Source organism: Sceloporus undulatus, chromosome 2 (assembly GCF_019175285.1).
Source record: "Sceloporus undulatus isolate JIND9_A2432 ecotype Alabama chromosome 2, SceUnd_v1.1, whole genome shotgun sequence".
Classification (NCBI taxonomy): domain Eukaryota; kingdom Metazoa; phylum Chordata; class Lepidosauria; order Squamata; family Phrynosomatidae; genus Sceloporus; species Sceloporus undulatus.
This window is the reverse complement of record NC_056523.1, coordinates 139,800,937-139,819,266: the sequence shown is the minus strand read 5'-3', so window position 1 is coordinate 139,819,266 and position 18,330 is coordinate 139,800,937. Positions and strand designations below refer to the sequence as shown.

The window sequence follows — 18,330 nt, the reverse complement described above, 5'->3', positions numbered from 1 at the left end:
TGAATGCTCCAACTTTCTTATCTATTAATTTACAGAGGTATTAAATCTTAATGGTGTGCCAGTGATTTATTTTTTTCAAAATTTGACCCTTCTCCAATTGCCTTTTTCTTTTCCCATGGTACCGGTACTTGTTAAAATGTGAGTTTAAAAGTGACTCCCAGTGTTGCAGTTACTCACAGAATTATTAAATTCAGTTTCCTTGCAGAAGAAACTTAATGCTTTGTTGTGTGAGGAGCTGAGACTATCTCCCTAAGAGCATCTACAATCATTCTGAAAGCTCTATATGAGCAATCAATAAACCAAGCAGTAAAGACAACCCATAAAATCTAGCAATCAAAATGTCTGCCCTTGAAATGAAAGAAAGATGTTACGGCCATAAGCTGACCCTAGGCAAAAATTTGTTCAGTGCTTACGGAATATGTCCCCTGTGCATCTTAGGGCTTGTATTTGGACTTGTTTAGGTCATATTGACTTACAGCAATTAAAAAGAATTTTCAGTATACCCTCCTACTCAACAATTCCAAGTTTAGAATGAATTGGAGCAAAGGGGAAGTGGAGAAGCTCATCCAACCCATGTAATGGACAGTAAAGAAGACAAGATAAAACAGGCTTTCTTTTCAAAATTATGAAATAAAAGAGGGAGATGCTTTATTCCAATGGGACTGTGCTTCTCCCTGTGCTTGTTTTGCAATCATGCTCCCACTCACTATGGAAAGCTTCAAAGACTTTTTACAGACCTATCTTTAGAGAGTTAGAGACAAAGTCTCAGAGATGAGCTGTTCCAACTCCCTAGTGGCAGATGAAGTTTTTGTTTCTCTCCATAGCCTCTGGTCAAATCCAGATCAGTTTAGCAGGATTATTTAATGATTCATGTAGCATCCTAGAAAATCAAAACAAGCACCCAAAAGCATATTTGCTGCATTAAATCTGTATATTTTGCTCTCAATGTAACAGACAACAATGTCTGTAATATGCACAAAGGCTTTTTGGTTTGTGTTGTTCATCATCCTCCGCATTCTTCAAATCTTTCCTCAAAACAGGGTGGGAATGAGGGAGCTGGAGCAAGGTAGCAGAAGCTGCTGCTTCTTGCAGGGCAGGGGTAGAGCAAAGTGTAACCCATGGGCCTCATGAGATCCTCAGGCCAGTTTGAAGCTTCTGCCCCCTCTCAAACCTCCCATCCCACCCCTGGTGGGGAAAAATTGGAAGAAAAAATTCATTTCCTTGGAAGGTGCTAGGAATGGCAAGTTTGCTATAAAAAGGGCATCCACCTTCCTCCAGTAGCCCCAAACAAACAAATATTGGAAATACAATTCTTGGTATTTGAACTTGCTATGTTTTCACATTTGCAGAGCTGATGCATCCCATAGTGGACCCTAGGGGATGGAAAATAATAATCCTAGTAACACTCCCTGCTCATAGAACAAATTGCTCACCCCATTCCAGAGTTATCAGCAGGGGTATAACTATCAGGGGGTGGAGGGAGGGAATGAGGGCATCCCCCCCCCCCCAATAAGAAACCTGCCCACCCCATGGATTTTCTCTTCAGCCCTCACATTTCTAGCATTATTAATGTTAAACTTCAGCTGAAGTTTAGAAATATGGTTTGAAGCATCCACAGGAAAACAGTAAGCAAAATTCTCAAGAAAATGTCAACACAGCAGACAGAACAGATCCAGGGTTCAATGGTTTTCAGTCTCACCTTCTGCAACAACAGGACAGGGAGGCAGGTTTAAGAAGCAGTCTGGGAAAGTGAGTGGGGGACCATCGATGATAGCAACAGCCCCAGTCCCCTGACTGAAGATGTGTGCAATAAGATCTGCTCCCAAACTGTTATGTATCTGGTTCCTTTCATTAATACAGTCATGGCAAGAATGGGGTTAATGCGATAATTTCCCAGGTCTAAATTATTTGAAGAAATGTGAAGATTTGAAGAAATGCTTTTATAGCTTTTCATTCTTCCTTTTCAAACTAAGCCAGATGTCTGAAGAGTCATACATTTCCTACATCATCCACTTACAAAGTTCATTCAGCTGGCTTTCATTTGAGGAACCGCCTGTATTCCCTTTCTGCCCACCTCAAATATGAGGGATGCCAGACTACATAGTGTTCGGTTTCTGTCAATCCTCCCACCACCACCACTACCTCCCCCCATTCCTACAATCAGCCTTAATTTGTGAGTGAGGAAGGGAAGTTGGGAAGACATTATAGCACGGATAAGAACGGTACCTCACGGCTGAACTGTAGAAATAAGACTTTCTTGGCCAAATGATGCACCCCTGCTGCTGACTTTTTCTCCTATGCCCAACAGCAGCTCCTAAAACTCACTCAAAGGCACTTTTATATAGAAAACAGTATCTACATCTCCATGGCTGCCAGACTGAAAACTAGAGATGGCTCTTTTACCTTTATTGGTTGTGTAGAAGAGAGCATTTCAGCAGATGCTGCTTGTCACACAACTACCGGTAGGTAACAAAAGTTCATTCTTCAGTGCAGCTATTAAAGGAATAAGAGCCTTCTCCAGTTTTCAGTCTAGCAACCCTAACTGTCCATATGAAAAAGTGACACACAGTGTCATCCTATAAACTAGAGGTTTGTAATAAGCAAGATTCAGAGTGAAAATAGGGGATCACATATTGGAATGCCTCCCCACCCGACAAAAAAAAAACCCCACTAACTGTTCAATTATTAGGGGTCTTAGTTTTTAATTTTTTGTGTTTCTTTTTATTTGATTATTTAGTTGTGCTTGTTCTATTTAATTGTAAGATGTCTTGAGTCCCATTCACTGGAGAAAGGCAAGATATAAACTGAAACAAGAATTGGGTATAATTTTCCATGGGGCTAGAAGTGTATGTAACATCTAGCAAACCCTTTTGTTTTGTTAAACAGAATTACCTCATCCACTGGATGTAGTGGCCTACATACCCACATAGGAATTAATAAGTATTAATTTGCAAACAGCTGGGTTCTTTTTGTTATTTGCTTGTCTTGTTTTCTGAACACCAGATATGAAGATGCATTCCAGATTCACAGCTCTTCAATGGAGTTTAATCAGATGCCCTTGGAACGTGAGAATGAGAGATTACAAGCAATGGTGAATTCTCTCAGGTCCCAGGTCAATCAGGAGAAACAGCGGAAGGAGCGGGTGGAGAGAGAGTACACATCCGTCATCCAGGAGTACTCAGACCTTGAGCAGCGAGTATGTGAGATGGAAAGCTGCAAACTGCGCATTAAAGAACTGGAATCAGAGTTATTAGAACTCCAGCAGATGAAACAAGTCAAGAAGTATCTCCTCAGCAGAGAGGACAACCTGTCAGAAGCACTTCTGGAACCATTAAACAATGCCCCAGAAGCTGACTACATTGACCTATCTGAGGAAGAAGGAGGTAAAAACCATAATGCATCCATGGCAGCCTCCCCAAACCATCCTGTACGGAAAAGCTGTAGTGACACTGCCCTAAATGCCATTGTGGCCAAGGATGCTGTAAGCCGCCATGAAGGCAACTACACACTCCATGCCAATAATGTACGGAAGAGGGGAATGTCAATTCTTAGGGAGGTGGATGAACAATACCATGCTCTTTTAGAGAAGTACGAGGAACTCCTCAGCAAGTGCCGACAGCACAAGGACAGTGTGCGCCATGCTGGTGTCCAAACCTCTCGTCCCATCTCTCGGGATAGCTCCTTTAGAGACTTCCGGGGAGAGGGCTATGAGCTAGATGAGCTCAAGACAATGGAGAAGAGCCTTAGCAAACATGTGGAGGCTGTGGACAAGAGATTAGAGCAGAGTCAGCCAGAGTACAAGGCCCTCTTTAAAGAGATCTTCTCCCGTATCCAAAAGACAAAAGCAGACATCAATGCCACCAAGGTGAAAAAGAAGACAAGCAAATGAATTCTATCACATTTGTTTTACTTCAGCATCAAGCCCTTCTCTTTAGCCCCAGGACACATTGCATGGCCTTCTTCCTCCAAGACCTGGAAGCTTCTTTTGTTGATGTCTTGCACAGAAAGGGGGCCTTTTTGCAGTGTTTGAGGAGAACCCAGGTCACAAGCCAAAAAAGCAAGGAGTCTTGCAGCACCTTAAAGAATAGCACATTTTATTGGTTCATACTAATGAAAACTTAGGAGATACTCACATGGGGAAAAGTAATGGTAGCATAGTGGGATGCTCCTGTCACTATTGCTCAATTGCGTGAGGATTTTCAGATGATGTTGTACAACATCACAATAATCACGTCATTATCCCATGAATAAAGAGGAATTCTAGCACTGCTTTTCATTCATGGAATTATCATGAAATCACACAACGTCATCTGAATATCTTTCCACAGTTGTGCAGTAGTGACAGGAGTATCCCACTATGCTCCTGTCACTTTTCCCTATGTGAAGATCTCCTAAGTCTTCAAAGCTCTGTGATATAATAAAATGTATGTACGTATCTTTAAGGTGCCATAAAGCTCTGTTGGCATTTTTTCTGCAACAGAATAACACGGCTGCCCTAGAAATTGTTAAAATCAGTGCTCCAAACTTCCTGGGTCCCTGAATGTGCTGCAAAAGCAAAATGTTGTTGTAGTTGGTATCCAAGATTTTACAAGGGAACTTTCCCCATCCTTACACAGCCACAAGTAACAAACAGGAGTAGTTAGACCAATAAACCACAGTCTCACCTTCTCCCAGAGCCACTGTTTGCTTTTCTGTGGGCAACATAGAATCAAGGTCAGATTTCTTACTATGCCCTGGAATGTCCTGGACATAACACGTAAAAAAGAAAAAATGTTTTGCTCACCAGAGGCAACTTTTGTTCATGCAGTTTTTCTATCCTCTTTTCCTATTTCTTTTCTTCCTGTGAAGAACCCATATGGTGCATCAGCAAGACTTTTAACTGAACTGCTCTCTTTCATGAAGAAGAGTATGTTCTTCCTGTTGAAGCCATCCTTTATTGGTCAGGTTTTTCAATATTTACAATGTAATTTCATTGCAACTGGAATAACTTGAAGAGAAATGTCAGACTGATTGGTGTCACATCTTCATCAAGCATACTCAGTTGTTCTGCTTGTAAGACACAGTGAGCTTAGCATTTACATTTCCTTCAGTATTTTAGTTCAGTAAGCAAGTTATTATCATTTTATTCATATAACTTGGACTTCCCTAAAAGCCAAGCAAGAAGTGCTATTACTGGCTTGGAAAGACACCTTTATCTTTATTTGGGTGTTGGTTTTCCATGCCTTGCTGTTCACATGAGTATTCCTTAATTGTCTTTTGTGGCTGGCTCCTAAGACATGATTTGCATGAGCTTGCAAAAACTAATAGTGATAACTCAAGTAGGAATACATCAGCAAAACACAGCAAATCTGGTTCTTATCACTAATACTGTTTATCATACTGTTCCACATACTCACTTGTTAGACAACCCTCCCCATTATCAAACTGCCTTTCCTAAAGGCTCTCTATACTCCACATATATATATATATATATTTATTTAAAATACAACTCACATGCATATAACACATACCTTTACACAAAAAGCCTCTCTCCAGTCTCAGGAATCATCAGTATCCATTTCAACGAAGTATAAGATGGGGCTCCTTAAGACACACATTATTAAGTGGAATTTAGTTATGGTCACTTGCATATATAAAGATAAGCAGTATTATATTTCACTAACCTTAGGATACACATATCAGAATTCTCACTTGTGTGGGAAAACCATAGCAATGGTTATTTACTTACCAAGCAGTATTATACTTGAAGAAATTTTGAATCTGTTTCTTGTTTTAGTTGTACCTGAATAACACCCATACTGTGTGTGTGTGGGGGGGGTTGGAATTATGCTAGTGTAAATGAGACTTCAGTCTGCCATTTAGTTATTTTCAGCATATGGCCTTGACGTTCTCTCTTCTTTAGACATGGTTCTGTCTTTGACTACGATCCTCAGACTACATTCTTTGGAATAGCCTATGTCACCAAGCTGCTCCAGCTTGGGGATCAGGGTTTCTTACAGATGACTTTCACCGTAGCAGTTACTGTATTATCATTTTTGTCGCTTGGTTGTGTTTTTACATGTCATTATTCTACACATGGGTTTGACCTGAAGCCAGTATTGTGAATTAAGTAAATACAGGGTAAGAAGGCAATCATGTGGGAGGTGAGAATTTAACACAAACAGAATGAGCATTACCACTCCTCCACCACCAGATTGTCATCTCGTTATGTGTTTGCTATGTTCTTGCCAAGGGAATTGTTCTGGGGTCCTTGTGTTCAGCCAATTGAAGTTGTTTTTGTAATAATGTGAAAGTACTTTTGAGTTAACCTGCCCTGGGGACTCTTTGTCTTGAATAGATTCTTCCTCTACTATTAATGCCAAAACTTCTTTTGTACCCTTGATGTGGCCCAACTTTGAAGTATTGGGAGCCATACACATGATTGTGGCTACCATTTTGGTAACCATACAACAAACCTTCATGCCTTACAGTGAAATCAGTAATCTGTAAAATAAACAAAGGAAGTTGGTTTTCTTGGAGCATTTACCTTGCTCTGTATTGCTGTCCTCATAGCTGCTGGTGTATTCATTAATTTTCTTTGACTACCTTTTTACTAAGGGACTTTTGAACCAGTGTTTGCTCTAAAGCCATCTGTTTGTTGCATCAGTATTTGGGGTGGGGGTGGGCCATTGCCGTCATTCTTGGTTTCAAACAGTGTGCAAACCAGCATCACAGTTTAAGTGTAGGATACTTAAAATTAATATATTTAAAAATGCTTTATTCTCTTCTTAAATAAAGAAAAAAGAAACACCAGTATTCTGAACTCTGAAATTGCCTGTATATATTTCTTTGCATTCCAGAAACATGCTTGTTTGCTTTGAATTTGCAACATGATTTAGGTCAGGAAAATGCTTTAGGCATGATAGAAAATGGAGGAAATACAACATAATGGACATATTGCATTTATTATTTATTACATAACAGATATTTCCTGCATCTGTAAGAAAAGGATTCACCCTCTGTATTATTAAAAAGCAGCCCTTTACACACATAGATATTCTGAATGATCCAAAGGCTAGAAACATTTTTAAACATTTTTGCAAATATCAGCTTTGATTTTTTTTTAAACAGGCTCCAGAGTAATTATGCAAGCAAGAACATATTAACACAGCTTACTAAAGGAACAGCTGTGCCACATTGTCAGTTAGGACAGCAAAATGCTGAGAGCATCATATCTTTGTCCAAAAATAATACTAGCTTTATTATGTACATAATCTATTGAATTTGCTTTTATACACACGTGTGTGTGCCCACACACATCTTCCTCCTCCTATACTGTATCATCTTACTAAGGCTTCCTGGCATATTACCAATGAGCTTAATCCTCAAGATTAAAATTAAAATTTGACATCAGTTGAAATGGGAGAGAGAGTGAACAAATTCCATATGTTCTCAATCAGAATTCATTTGGGTATACCAAATTATTAAGTGACATTTTGATGGAAAGGGGAACTAGGAGTGAGTAATATATTCACTTTGTGGAAATACTGTACCTGTCACTACTAAACTACAACTTGCCACTTTTTTCATTGTTGCCAAAAATTTCACTTGCCACAACCCTTATGCATGAACAACTTACAGTCATCTGAGGTCACCTCCTCCAAAATACAACTGTATGATCAGACATTTCATTTACATGCCCAAACTGTTCTACCTGCCTTCCATACTATCAGTCAAATCTATCTCTTTTTCTAATAACCATAGGCTCTACTTGCATCCTGTGACAGCCTTTGTTTTGTGAAAGAAGAAAAGAGTATGTAACAGCAGCTGCTGATAAATCAGCCCATTTGCCTAACCTAGAGTGCATGTGTCTGTGTACATGTATATAAAATGAGTCTTTCTGATAGGAGCGTAAGAAGCCTGATAATTTCTCATGCTATGACATCCATGCCCTGTCGAACTGTTAAGGACAAATAAGGTAAATAGAGCTTCTCAAGTGCAAGCATCACCTATGGAATTAAATCGCACTTTGGAAGCATTCAAAGAGACATATCCAAAATAGTGAAAAAGCACACTTAATGCAGTTCTCTACATGGAAGTAAATACAAGGAGCAAATATGAGATTGGCTTGCTGCCACTAGCTATCCTAATGAAAATGTTAATCTAGCGGAATCAGATCTCAAGCCTGAGCTACATCTCTGCTCTACCAGAGCATCCTTTGAATACCAAAAGATTCAGTAAATGGTGGCAAAGCTGTAAGATCTTTTTCTTGTTGTCTATACATTTTGGTGAAAGAAAAATTATGATATTGAAGTTAAAAGAACTATTTAATTAGCAAATCTGGTTTGATCTGAACTTTACTGAAAAACATGGCATTTATATGTAAATCAATATACACAAACATATACCAGTATTACGGTTTGATTTGGGCTTTTATTTCTAAGAACATTATGGAATTTATATGGAAATTAAACTGATACCAGCATAAACCAATCTTGCACTGCTACAACACAATCACCACACAAGTGTTCATAGATAGCCATGACAGTATCTTGAAAAATTTGAATTGTCTTCACCTTCCCTAAACTGCTGGGGTTGGTGTATTCCCAAAAATAAGATACTTTCACTATGTTCATGGGGTCTAGGAGATACTGGATGGGAAGTCCAATAAAACAATGCATACACATTTAGCAATGCAGTTGCTACTGTCTTAAATCATCCTCCCTAGTGATGTCCTTGGCCATACTTACAAAGAGATATTATAGCAAGAGTAAACTTCAAATTTGATACTTTCCACACTCCCAAGGAATTAAGGGGACCTTCAGTAGTTCAGTTTTCTTCTGATGAAGTTTTTCCCCTTATTTGGAAATTAGAATTGTTTTAAAAGAAAACTTTTATTAACGCTTATGCCAAACTAGAGATGTTCTGCTGTATAAATGTTTTAAAGATAACAGTACGTCTTCACATAAATCTTTTGAATATAGATATAACAGCTTTGTGTTGAACATGAACATTTTCTCTTTTCATAGCATTCTCTCTCTGTGTTAACAGGGCTTATTCCCTTGTAAGAGTTTTTAGGATTGAAACCTTAATCTCTTTGGCAGCTGAAATTGACCAGAATTCAGTTTCCATCTGTTAACATACTTCACAAACCCAATCTGATGCCTGCATGCTTGCTGAAAAATTAATCCAATAGACCTTGGAGGAGCTTCTTATTCTTAATTGGGATATTTTTTTTTAAAAAACCATGCACAATAGGGTTTACTTTCTGGCAAAGATACTTAAGAGACCAGCTGGGTAAATGTTTCTTCAAAAATTGCACAGGAACACTTGAAATCAGAGCTAAAATACACAGAAGCAAACGGATACTTTTTCAGTTGGCTTTAACCATTCATTAGTGATTATTTGGAGCTGACAAATATTTTTAATTGTCCCAGCGTGACTATGTAAACTGCTGGGTGACCTTGGGTCAGTCACACTCTCTCAGCCTCAGAGGATGGCAATGGCAAAACCTCTGAACAAGTCTTGCCAAGAATACCCTGTGATAGGTTTGCCTTAGGGTTGCCATAAATTGGAAACTGCTTGAAGGCACATAACGCCAGCAATAGTGTCACTTATCTCAGCCACCCATGTGGATGATTTGGGAGTTTTCTGGATTTTGGAATTCCAGGTAACCTCTACATCACATATGGCTATGGATGGGCCAACCTCCTCCCCGTGTTTTGGAGTCAATGCTGTACAATACAGTATATGCAAAGGGGGCTTGTAGCACTCTTGAGGCCAAATGTTGGTAGCATTGCAGACTTTAGTCTGCGTCCTTAGATGCACAGCGGAAGTAGACTGAAGCCTAGGAAAGCTTATGCTACCAACTTCATTCTTTCACTTAGTCTCAATGGTGCTATAAGATCACTTTGCATACTGTACTGATTTTCCAGACTAAAACAGCTAGGTCTGTGAATTCTACCACTAGGGAAAGCAATATAATACCCTATTTCCTCTAAGGTTGCATCCGCACTGCAGAAATAATCCAGGTTGACACCTCTTTACCTGCAATGACCAAATGCTATGGAATTCTGAGAACTGTAGTTTCTTGGGGCACCAGAAATACCACTTTACCTGCCAGAGCTGAATGCTATGGAACTCTGGGAAGTGTAGTTTGTTAGGGCACGGTTTGGCACCGCTTTAACTTGTTGTCTGGCTCTTTGCTATGGAATTCTGGGAGTTGGAGAATTCCATAGCCCTGAGCCAGAAAAGAGTTAAAGCGGTGCCAAACCGGGTTATTTCTCCAGTGTGGAAGCAGCCCAGGTTAAAGTGCTGCCAGACTGGATTATGTCTGCAGTATGTATGCAGCCCAGAAGAGAGAGGGGGACCTATTTTGCCCCGGAACCTCAAAGGCCGGGTGCCGTTTTCCAGCCGGACTCCTGACAAAGGGACCAGAGCACTCAAGATGGCGGCGTCCGCTCTGCGCTGCTTCTTCCGAACGCCGGTGCAACGGTTCCTCTCTCCCGAAGCGCGGAGGGGTTTCCAGGGCCGGGGCCTCTTTTCTGGCCGCTCCGCCTCTGGCTCCGAGTTCCGGAGCGAATACAGCTTAGACAAACTTTATCCTCCGCAACGAAAAGGAAGCGAGGGCACCAAGGTTGGGATGCCAAGATGGAGGAGGGGAGAAGGGGGGAAGAAATAGGAGGGCGCACATAGACCTTACAAAGCTCAGGGTGACCAGAGGAGAGGACGAAATGTAGGATAGTCAAGAAGAATGGTGGGCATAACCAACTAAAAGACAACTGCACTAATGGACAGGATGTAGGGCATTCGAGAATAATGGAGGACATGGCCAATTAAAAGCCAGCTCCATCCATATTAACCTATATTAATTTCCTATGGTTTACTTACAGCTACATTATGTATACTGTATTTTATTATGTGGTGGTTATCTGCCTTCAAGTCATTTCTGACTTATGGCGACCCTGAGGAGAACCTATCTTGGGCCTTTTCCTGCCAAGTTTCTTCTATTCCCATGCCCTGAGGCTGAGAGAATGTGACTTGCCCAAGACCATCCAGTGAGTTTCCATGTTGAGTCTGGTCTCCAAAGCCCTAGTCCAGCATTCAAACCACTTCACCACACTGGGTCTCCCTTTTTTTTAATGTACTCAACTGTATTTTTCAGATGAACATACCTTCATTAAAATACCTTGATGGCTTGCAATATAGGTTTAAGATTGTGCTTTACCAGCAACAGACCCTTGACTGAATCTACATTTAAATTATTCCTTTCATTTGTCCATTGTGCTGAAATTAAAAGCAAAAACACCTTTCAGTTTTGGCATTGTGTCCTCAAGCAGCCCATTGCCTGACAGGTATATATTTAAATAGGGAGTGGGAGGAATAAAAGCATGTTGTTCTCTGCATAATTTAGACCCGAGAGTTGGTAGTATGTTTAAAAGTGGAAGTGCTGGTGTCAAATTGTAGCTACAGGGAGATCTTTATTATTTCCTTTGACAGATAATTTTCACTTCTGCCCCAGGAATGTTAAAATGTCATCTCAGTGGGAACTGGAAATTGATATACGAATTACAGACGATATGATGTATGTCTTTGAATTTTTATATCTCTGTGGGTAGTAGGAACCAGAAGAGTTATGAGGAATGAAAGGATGCCACTGTTAATACAACAGTGCTAGAGTTTTACTTTTTCAGTATAACACCCAGAAGTCTCCAATCTGTCAAGGCTGGTAGATTCTGGGAATTAAAAGCAAAAAGTAACTTTACCAAGCTGTAACTGTCTAGGACAGAGAAGTGAGGCTTAAGAGCAGGGTATACACTATAAGCATGAAATAAGTGTTAAGGAAAGTTTACATTACAATTTTGCATGCTGAAATAATGGATTGCCTCTTTGAAGGTTTTAACATAATGAACTGCAGTGGCCCCTTGGTATCCTTTGAGGTTTGGTTCCACGACCCTCGTGGATACTAAAATCTGTGGATGTTCAAGTCCCATTAAATACAATGGCATACTGAAATGGTGTACCTTAGATAAAATGGCAAAAATCAAGGTTTGTTTTTAGGAAATTAATACATTTTTAAAAAATATTTACAAGCCACGGATGCTTGAATCCGTGGATAAAGTCTCCATGGATATGGAGGGTTGACTGTAATTCTGTGAATGCTTAACGGTCTCAGCAATTTGTTGTTTCTTGTTACTTGAAGGTTTTCTAGAATCTGATGATATACAGGCAGAAGTCAGCTAGAAAGTAATCTCATTATTCACTGCACTGAAAAATTGGCCATATATATGGTCTCTGAGAAGTCAAAGATACGGGACATGAATAAACTGAGTACCAATGAATCTAGTTGCTGTATAGAGTAAAATGTGAAAGCAACAGACTCTGGTAGTGATCTTGTTATTTAAAAAATCTAGTGCTATGGCTGTTTCTTAATTGTGTGCTGAGAGGCTAATTTAATACAAAGGTTTTGCAATTGTAGTAAGCTTCAGTGCTCAGTTCTGTACATCTCTTTGTTACAGGATGGAGCAAAGCAGACTGTCCCTGATATTCCTGTGGGTGAGTATAAAACATATATCCAGTGTAATTTGTTTAGGCATTTCATTCATTTTGTTTGTCTGTATATGTGAATTCCTATGCAGGCTATCTTGGAATTAAGTAGTACTAAACTTAATTGAATTTATATTGTGGTTAAATACACACTGTGAATCACTTAAATAGTATTTTAACAGAAGGTTGAATAACTGGAAAAGGAGCTGCACGTAAGATTAGCAAACAGTTAGCAAAATGCCATGGTGTAATCCACATGGTAGCAACAGAAATATATTTGCAAAAGGGTAGGATATTAAAGTACTGTAATAGGAACAATGACCTTCCCTGCACAGTTTATCCTGTCTCCCTGGAAACTAGCCACAGCCAGTCTATATCTTTTTCTGTCTATATAGTCTTCTTTCTGGCTTCTCTCACCTAATTGAACACAGTGCCTAAAAAGGGTGCAAAAATTGTTTTTCTATAAAACATACAAACAACTTGCATTTCTGGACATTAGATCTGCTCCCTGATCTAACACAATCAACCATTTCCAAAAACTTTGTACAGACAGCATTAAACACTAATCCCATCTAAGTGTATGGAAATACAATAATACAGAGATCTGCCAAAGTTCACTCCTCAAGCTTCTATTATTATTATTATTTTACTTTAAGATCGGCTTGCACCATCCTTAAACAACCCTCTCCAGGATTGCCAACCTTCAGATCAATCCACTGAACTGTTCTCAGAGTATAAGCCATAAAACTGTTACTTGATTTTTTCTCAAAAGAGCAGAACACAATACATCCAGTTTACTCTTAATGCAAGGGTGCAAGCATAGCCCTATAATCAGAACAATCCTAGAAATGGGAACTATCATCATACTTCAAGTTATCTGTTCCAAGCCATAAGCTCAATTAAATTTATGTGGATCCTTTTTTCTTCTATATATACATCAAAACATTAAGTGTATATTTTTCAGTAATTCTGTTTGCTCTTGTTGTTGTTATTTGTTTTCCAGATCGTGTGTCCATATCCTATTGCCGGAGTGGTGGTCCAGGAGGTCAGAATGTTAATAAAGGTATGAATTTTATCAAAGCAGATAGGGAAAAGAGTAAATACATTTCAGTCCTATGCATCTTCATATGGATTTAGATTATGGTGCCTTGTAACAAGGCCAGCTAACTGTTTGTGGCAACAACATTGGTGAATTGGAGGTCCAGAGCTATGGCTTGGATGAGGAGTAGTAATATCTTTCTTTGTTTTATATTCAGTGAATACTAAGGCAGAAGTCCGATTCCATTTGGCATCAGCAGACTGGATTGCAGAAGATGTACGGGAGAAAATGGCAGTGATGGTAATTTTCCATACTTGCCTTTTTGTTTCTAAGTACTTCAAAAGTAGGAAACATACAAGGAAGCGTTCTCCACATGGACTATGGAACAGAATATAAATGGATACATAAGAGTAGAATATCAAAATGATAGTCTGTCAACAGAAGGCCTATAGGATATTTTATGTTTTGTTCGTAGGCTTTTCTGCTCCCAGACTGAGTATGCACTGACTATGATAGCTAGCCTGCCAACATGACAGTGACATTTCTCTAGTTGTGGCTTTGTGTGAGCGTATATGAGGCTTTGTCTGTTAACTTCATCTAGTTCCTTGTAAACTGTCTGAATCAAATGCCTCAATAAAGAAAGACAATGAAATACTAAGCTTTTAACTAAGAATAATTTATTTATTTCTGTAGCATTTCAGTATGTAAAGTGGACTGTAATCTTTATCTCATGTTTCATTGTGCATTGCGATTATTCTATGGATAGAAAACCTTTGGCCTTTCAATTTTTGCTAGGCTGCAACTCCCACTAGTCCCTTCCCAACGTACGTAGCTAAAGGTCAGGATGATGGAGGTTATAGCCCAAGATTTCCTTCATCTCTACAAATGAATGAATGAAGCTTTGTATGTTTTCTTAATTTGCATATGTCTTCATTGTAAAAAAAATTATCCTACCCCATTATGAAATTTGAATTCTTCTACTACCCTCACCACCATAAACACAAACAGATTATTTGGTAAGGTAGTAGAGGCCCTAGTACTGTAGAGATGTTGAGAGCATAGACACAAAACACCTAGTGCCTTTATTATCTCTTGATTCGGAATCTCAGAATTGTTGTCTGCTGAATCCTAATACAGTCGGCCCTTCTTATACACAGATTTTTTTTACACAAATTCAAGTATCCACGGTTTGAAAATGTTCCAAAAAAGTATAAATTTCAAATATCAAACCTTGATTTTCCATTGTTATAAGGGACACCATTTTGCTATGTCATTATATTTAATGGGACTTGAGCATACACGGATTTTGTTATACACGGGGGATCTTGGAACCAAACCCCAATGTATAACAAGGGTCCACTGTACTGATATTGTTCTAATCTTGATACTCTGTCAGAAACTTGTGACATTCTGCAAAAGTTCCTGGTTGCAGGACTATGATACCTGTTCTCTCTTTCCTAAGCCTCATGAATGAGGTACCCTTTTATTACAGAGTAGTCTGAGTTGAATGCAGTAACAATACACAGACTTCATTTAAGCATCTGATATTGCCAAAGAGAGAGCTTAACCTTGCTTAGATATTAAAGGCAAGCACAGATGTAACAGAATCTCCATAGTAATTATGTTTTCTTTCTCAGCAAAAGAATAAGATCAATAAATTGGGGGAGCTCATAGTCACTTCTGAAATGAGTCGCTATCAGATGAGGAATTTGGCAGACTGCTTGCAAAAAATCAGAGATATGATTGTACAAGCCACAGCAACACCTGAAGTTCCATCCAGAGAGACTTCAGAGATGCTCATAGCAAGGTATGAGTAAGACACTCAGATAACATTTCAGCATCTGTTTGCAGCAGTAACAGACAATTTATGCATACTTCAGTATTACCTGTGATGGTTACTTAGAATATGATGGAATCACTTGTAATTATTAGCTTGTAACATGTAATTCTTAGCTGAGGCCACCAGCTTCTTGTCTTTTTCTGTCCAGCATGCATCACACAATCATATTAAATATAAACAACTGACCTGAATTTAGGACATCCTAACAACATAGCTCCAAAGATATGCCTGGTTTTGTTTTTCTTTTTTCCCTCCATTTACTTTAATTCCAGTTAGGAAAGCATAGACAGTTTTTATTTGTTGATTTAGGGCAGTACCCTGAGGATCAACATGAAAACTCCAAACTGACCAGCTAAAACCAGGGATTATTCTAGATGGCTGCTACCAGAAATGTTATTGAAACACCAAACTGATTAGTGGACTAACTAAAACCAGTGATTCTTCCAGATAGCTATCACCAGAAATATTATATTCAAAGCTGTCTGTGGCTGCATTCACACTGCAAAAATCATCCAGTTTGATACCACTTCAACTGCCATGGCTCAATGCTGTGGGATTCTGAGAATTATGGTTTGTTGTGGCACTGGAGCTCTTTAACAGGAAAGGCTAAGTACAGTATCTCAAAAAACTACAGTTCCCAGAATTCTATACCATTGAGCCATGGCAGTTAAAATGGTGTCAAACTTGATTATTTCCTCAGGCAGATGCAGCCCGTGTGTCACACTCCTTTTTAATCTCAGTTCTGTGCTTGATCACAGCTCTCTTCAAATTACCTTTGCTTTTTACCTCTATTAAATAATAGAAAAATCTGTCATTTCTGTATAGCTTGTTAACAAAGTTTTCAGCTCGAATGTTTTTTCTGGAGAATTAGGTGGGTGCCCTTAATAGAGTTTTCATATTTAAAATGTAAAGGTTTTTTTTTTCAGTGTAACTAGTGTCATCTTGGGAGATGGGGCTAATCAACATTCCAATAGGCTTGTGGAGGAAATTTAATACATGCAATCCTGAAGGGGGAAAAATCTCTTCTGAAGATGCTGTTTGCATTGGGAAAAAACTCCCCTATTGTTTTAAGAAAAACCCACATCAAATACAAGTTCACCTTTCTGCTGTGACATTTTTGTTTATTTTGGTAAAAGCCAGTATATAAGAACCATGCAGATCTAAAATTGAGGGCACCCTTGTATGTCCTAGTAGACATCTGGTATTCAGATATGCCTTCCTGCACTAGAGATGTGATATTTTTATTATTTAAGAAAAGTTATTGCTTTTTAAGGACATAGCACTTGCATAAAACATAGTGGAGACTGATTCTTTGGGAATCTTTGGGGCTTTTTGGAACAGGATAATTTGGCAACCTAGCATTTTGCTGTGTTGTTAAAATTTAATTTTCTCTTAGGTATAAATGTTTCATAACAACACAGGTAGATACTGGAGTGTGCCATTTTCTATTTCTGTTTGGTTTTAGGGTGGAGAAAATGAACCGTGAACGTCTTCGACAGAAAAAAAATCATTCTTCTCTAAAGCAAAGCAGACGTGTGGACTTTGACTGAACGTATGGGGAAGAGCATGCTGGGATGCATTGCTGGGACTCTTTTCTTTCTTTGGATTGCAAAAAGAAAACAATTTTTTATGCGTTCTCTATGTAATTAAAGTAAAACTGGCCCCAGAGCATCTGTTTGTTTTTATTTAATAAAACGGGCATTAAGATTTTAATAAAACATAAGACCACTGGTAAAATAATGAAGATACTATCCTACCTGCTGCTGAATTTAATCAACCCAACGGATAGTGATTACAATGATTAGTTTTCATATCATCCTTGCTCACTAGTACAGTATTGGTTTTGTTCATTTTTAAACTGTCATTTTCCATTGTACACAACTGTACACCCTTCCTGTTCTTTTTTCACCCACATTCAGCTTGTCTGTGTGTACAGAATGGAATTTGGTACAAAGTTGAGGATATGAAGAGCTGATGCTGCAATTAGGAAAAGTTTTCATCCTCCTACTGTTGAAGAAGCATTTAAAAATATATATAGATATGTATCCTGAAAGCTCCAAAAATGAAAGGGACCTCTTCCTTTGGCATGCTTATATATACCCATCTTTTCTTTCATATGTCTTCTAGCAGTTGGCCTGTTGCTATTTGGGGGCTTTCATTTATCTCCTCACAAATGGAAAAATAGACTACTGCTTCAGGCTATCTTTACATACCTAGCGTCTTCTGGAGCTCTTTGGGTGTACAAGTTATTCCTGTTGGACTTGCTGAGCCACAAAGCTATGATCTGCCCACACTGCTTTCCTCCACATATCCTCAATGACAGTTGACCCCTTGGCTTCTCTACAGCACTGTGGAAAAAGGAGAAAATTGATATATGTTTGTTTCCCAATACACATATTGAGGGTGCTAGTATGCTATAATTCTGCCACTCTAACAATTAGGTTAAATTATTAAATAATTAGATTCTTTAAAAAGAAAGAAAGAGTGGTACCTTAGCAGTTTAATGGTTAAAGTAGCTCCTTTCCCACATGGTCTATCAGTGGTCCCCAAACTGTGCTCTTTAAGGGATTTTGGCTTCAGCTCCCAGAATCCCAAAATATTAGCCAACATGCCTGACAAAATTTTAAAAGGCATGGTTTGAGGACCACTGGTCTAGATGATGGGACATCTTACATTATTTGGAATGAAGACAGAATTGTGCTCTCTGCCTTACTTGGGCAACATATACCAGACTGTCCAGATGTCTTGACAGTCTGTAATTCTCAGCTGTTGCTGAACACAAGGCTGTAACAGGACATTAATGGAAAATATCTACTCCCTAGAAGTTAGATGCTGCCATTCTGGTGCAATTCTGGGCCTAGAGAAAACCAATTATAATGTTTAAAAATGTGCATTCTGCAGCCTGTATTATATTATGATGGTTCTA

The 18,330-nt window shown here is 38.9% G+C and overlaps 2 protein-coding genes across 2 annotated transcripts in view; both read left to right on the top strand.

Annotated features, from left to right (window-relative positions):
* CDR2L (cerebellar degeneration related protein 2 like) overlaps positions 1-6,810 on the top strand; it is a 40,838-nt gene extending 34,028 nt beyond the window's left edge. The window contains exon 5 of the mRNA XM_042449945.1: positions 3,004-6,810. Coding sequence (XP_042305879.1) covers positions 3,004-3,889 — 886 coding nt within the window. The 3' untranslated portion in view covers positions 3,890-6,810. The remainder of the gene's footprint in view (positions 1-3,003) is intronic.
* A 3,585-nt stretch (positions 6,811-10,395) lies between these two features.
* MRPL58 (mitochondrial ribosomal protein L58) lies at positions 10,396-17,073 on the top strand. The gene is made up of 6 exons (XM_042447324.1): positions 10,396-10,615; positions 12,498-12,534; positions 13,529-13,588; positions 13,782-13,864; positions 15,202-15,371; positions 16,870-17,073. Exons 1-6 carry the CDS (start codon positions 10,427-10,429, stop codon positions 16,952-16,954), a joined length of 624 nt encoding a protein of 207 aa, XP_042303258.1. The 5' UTR covers positions 10,396-10,426; the 3' UTR covers positions 16,955-17,073.
* Positions 17,074-18,330: the final 1,257 nt, after the last annotated feature.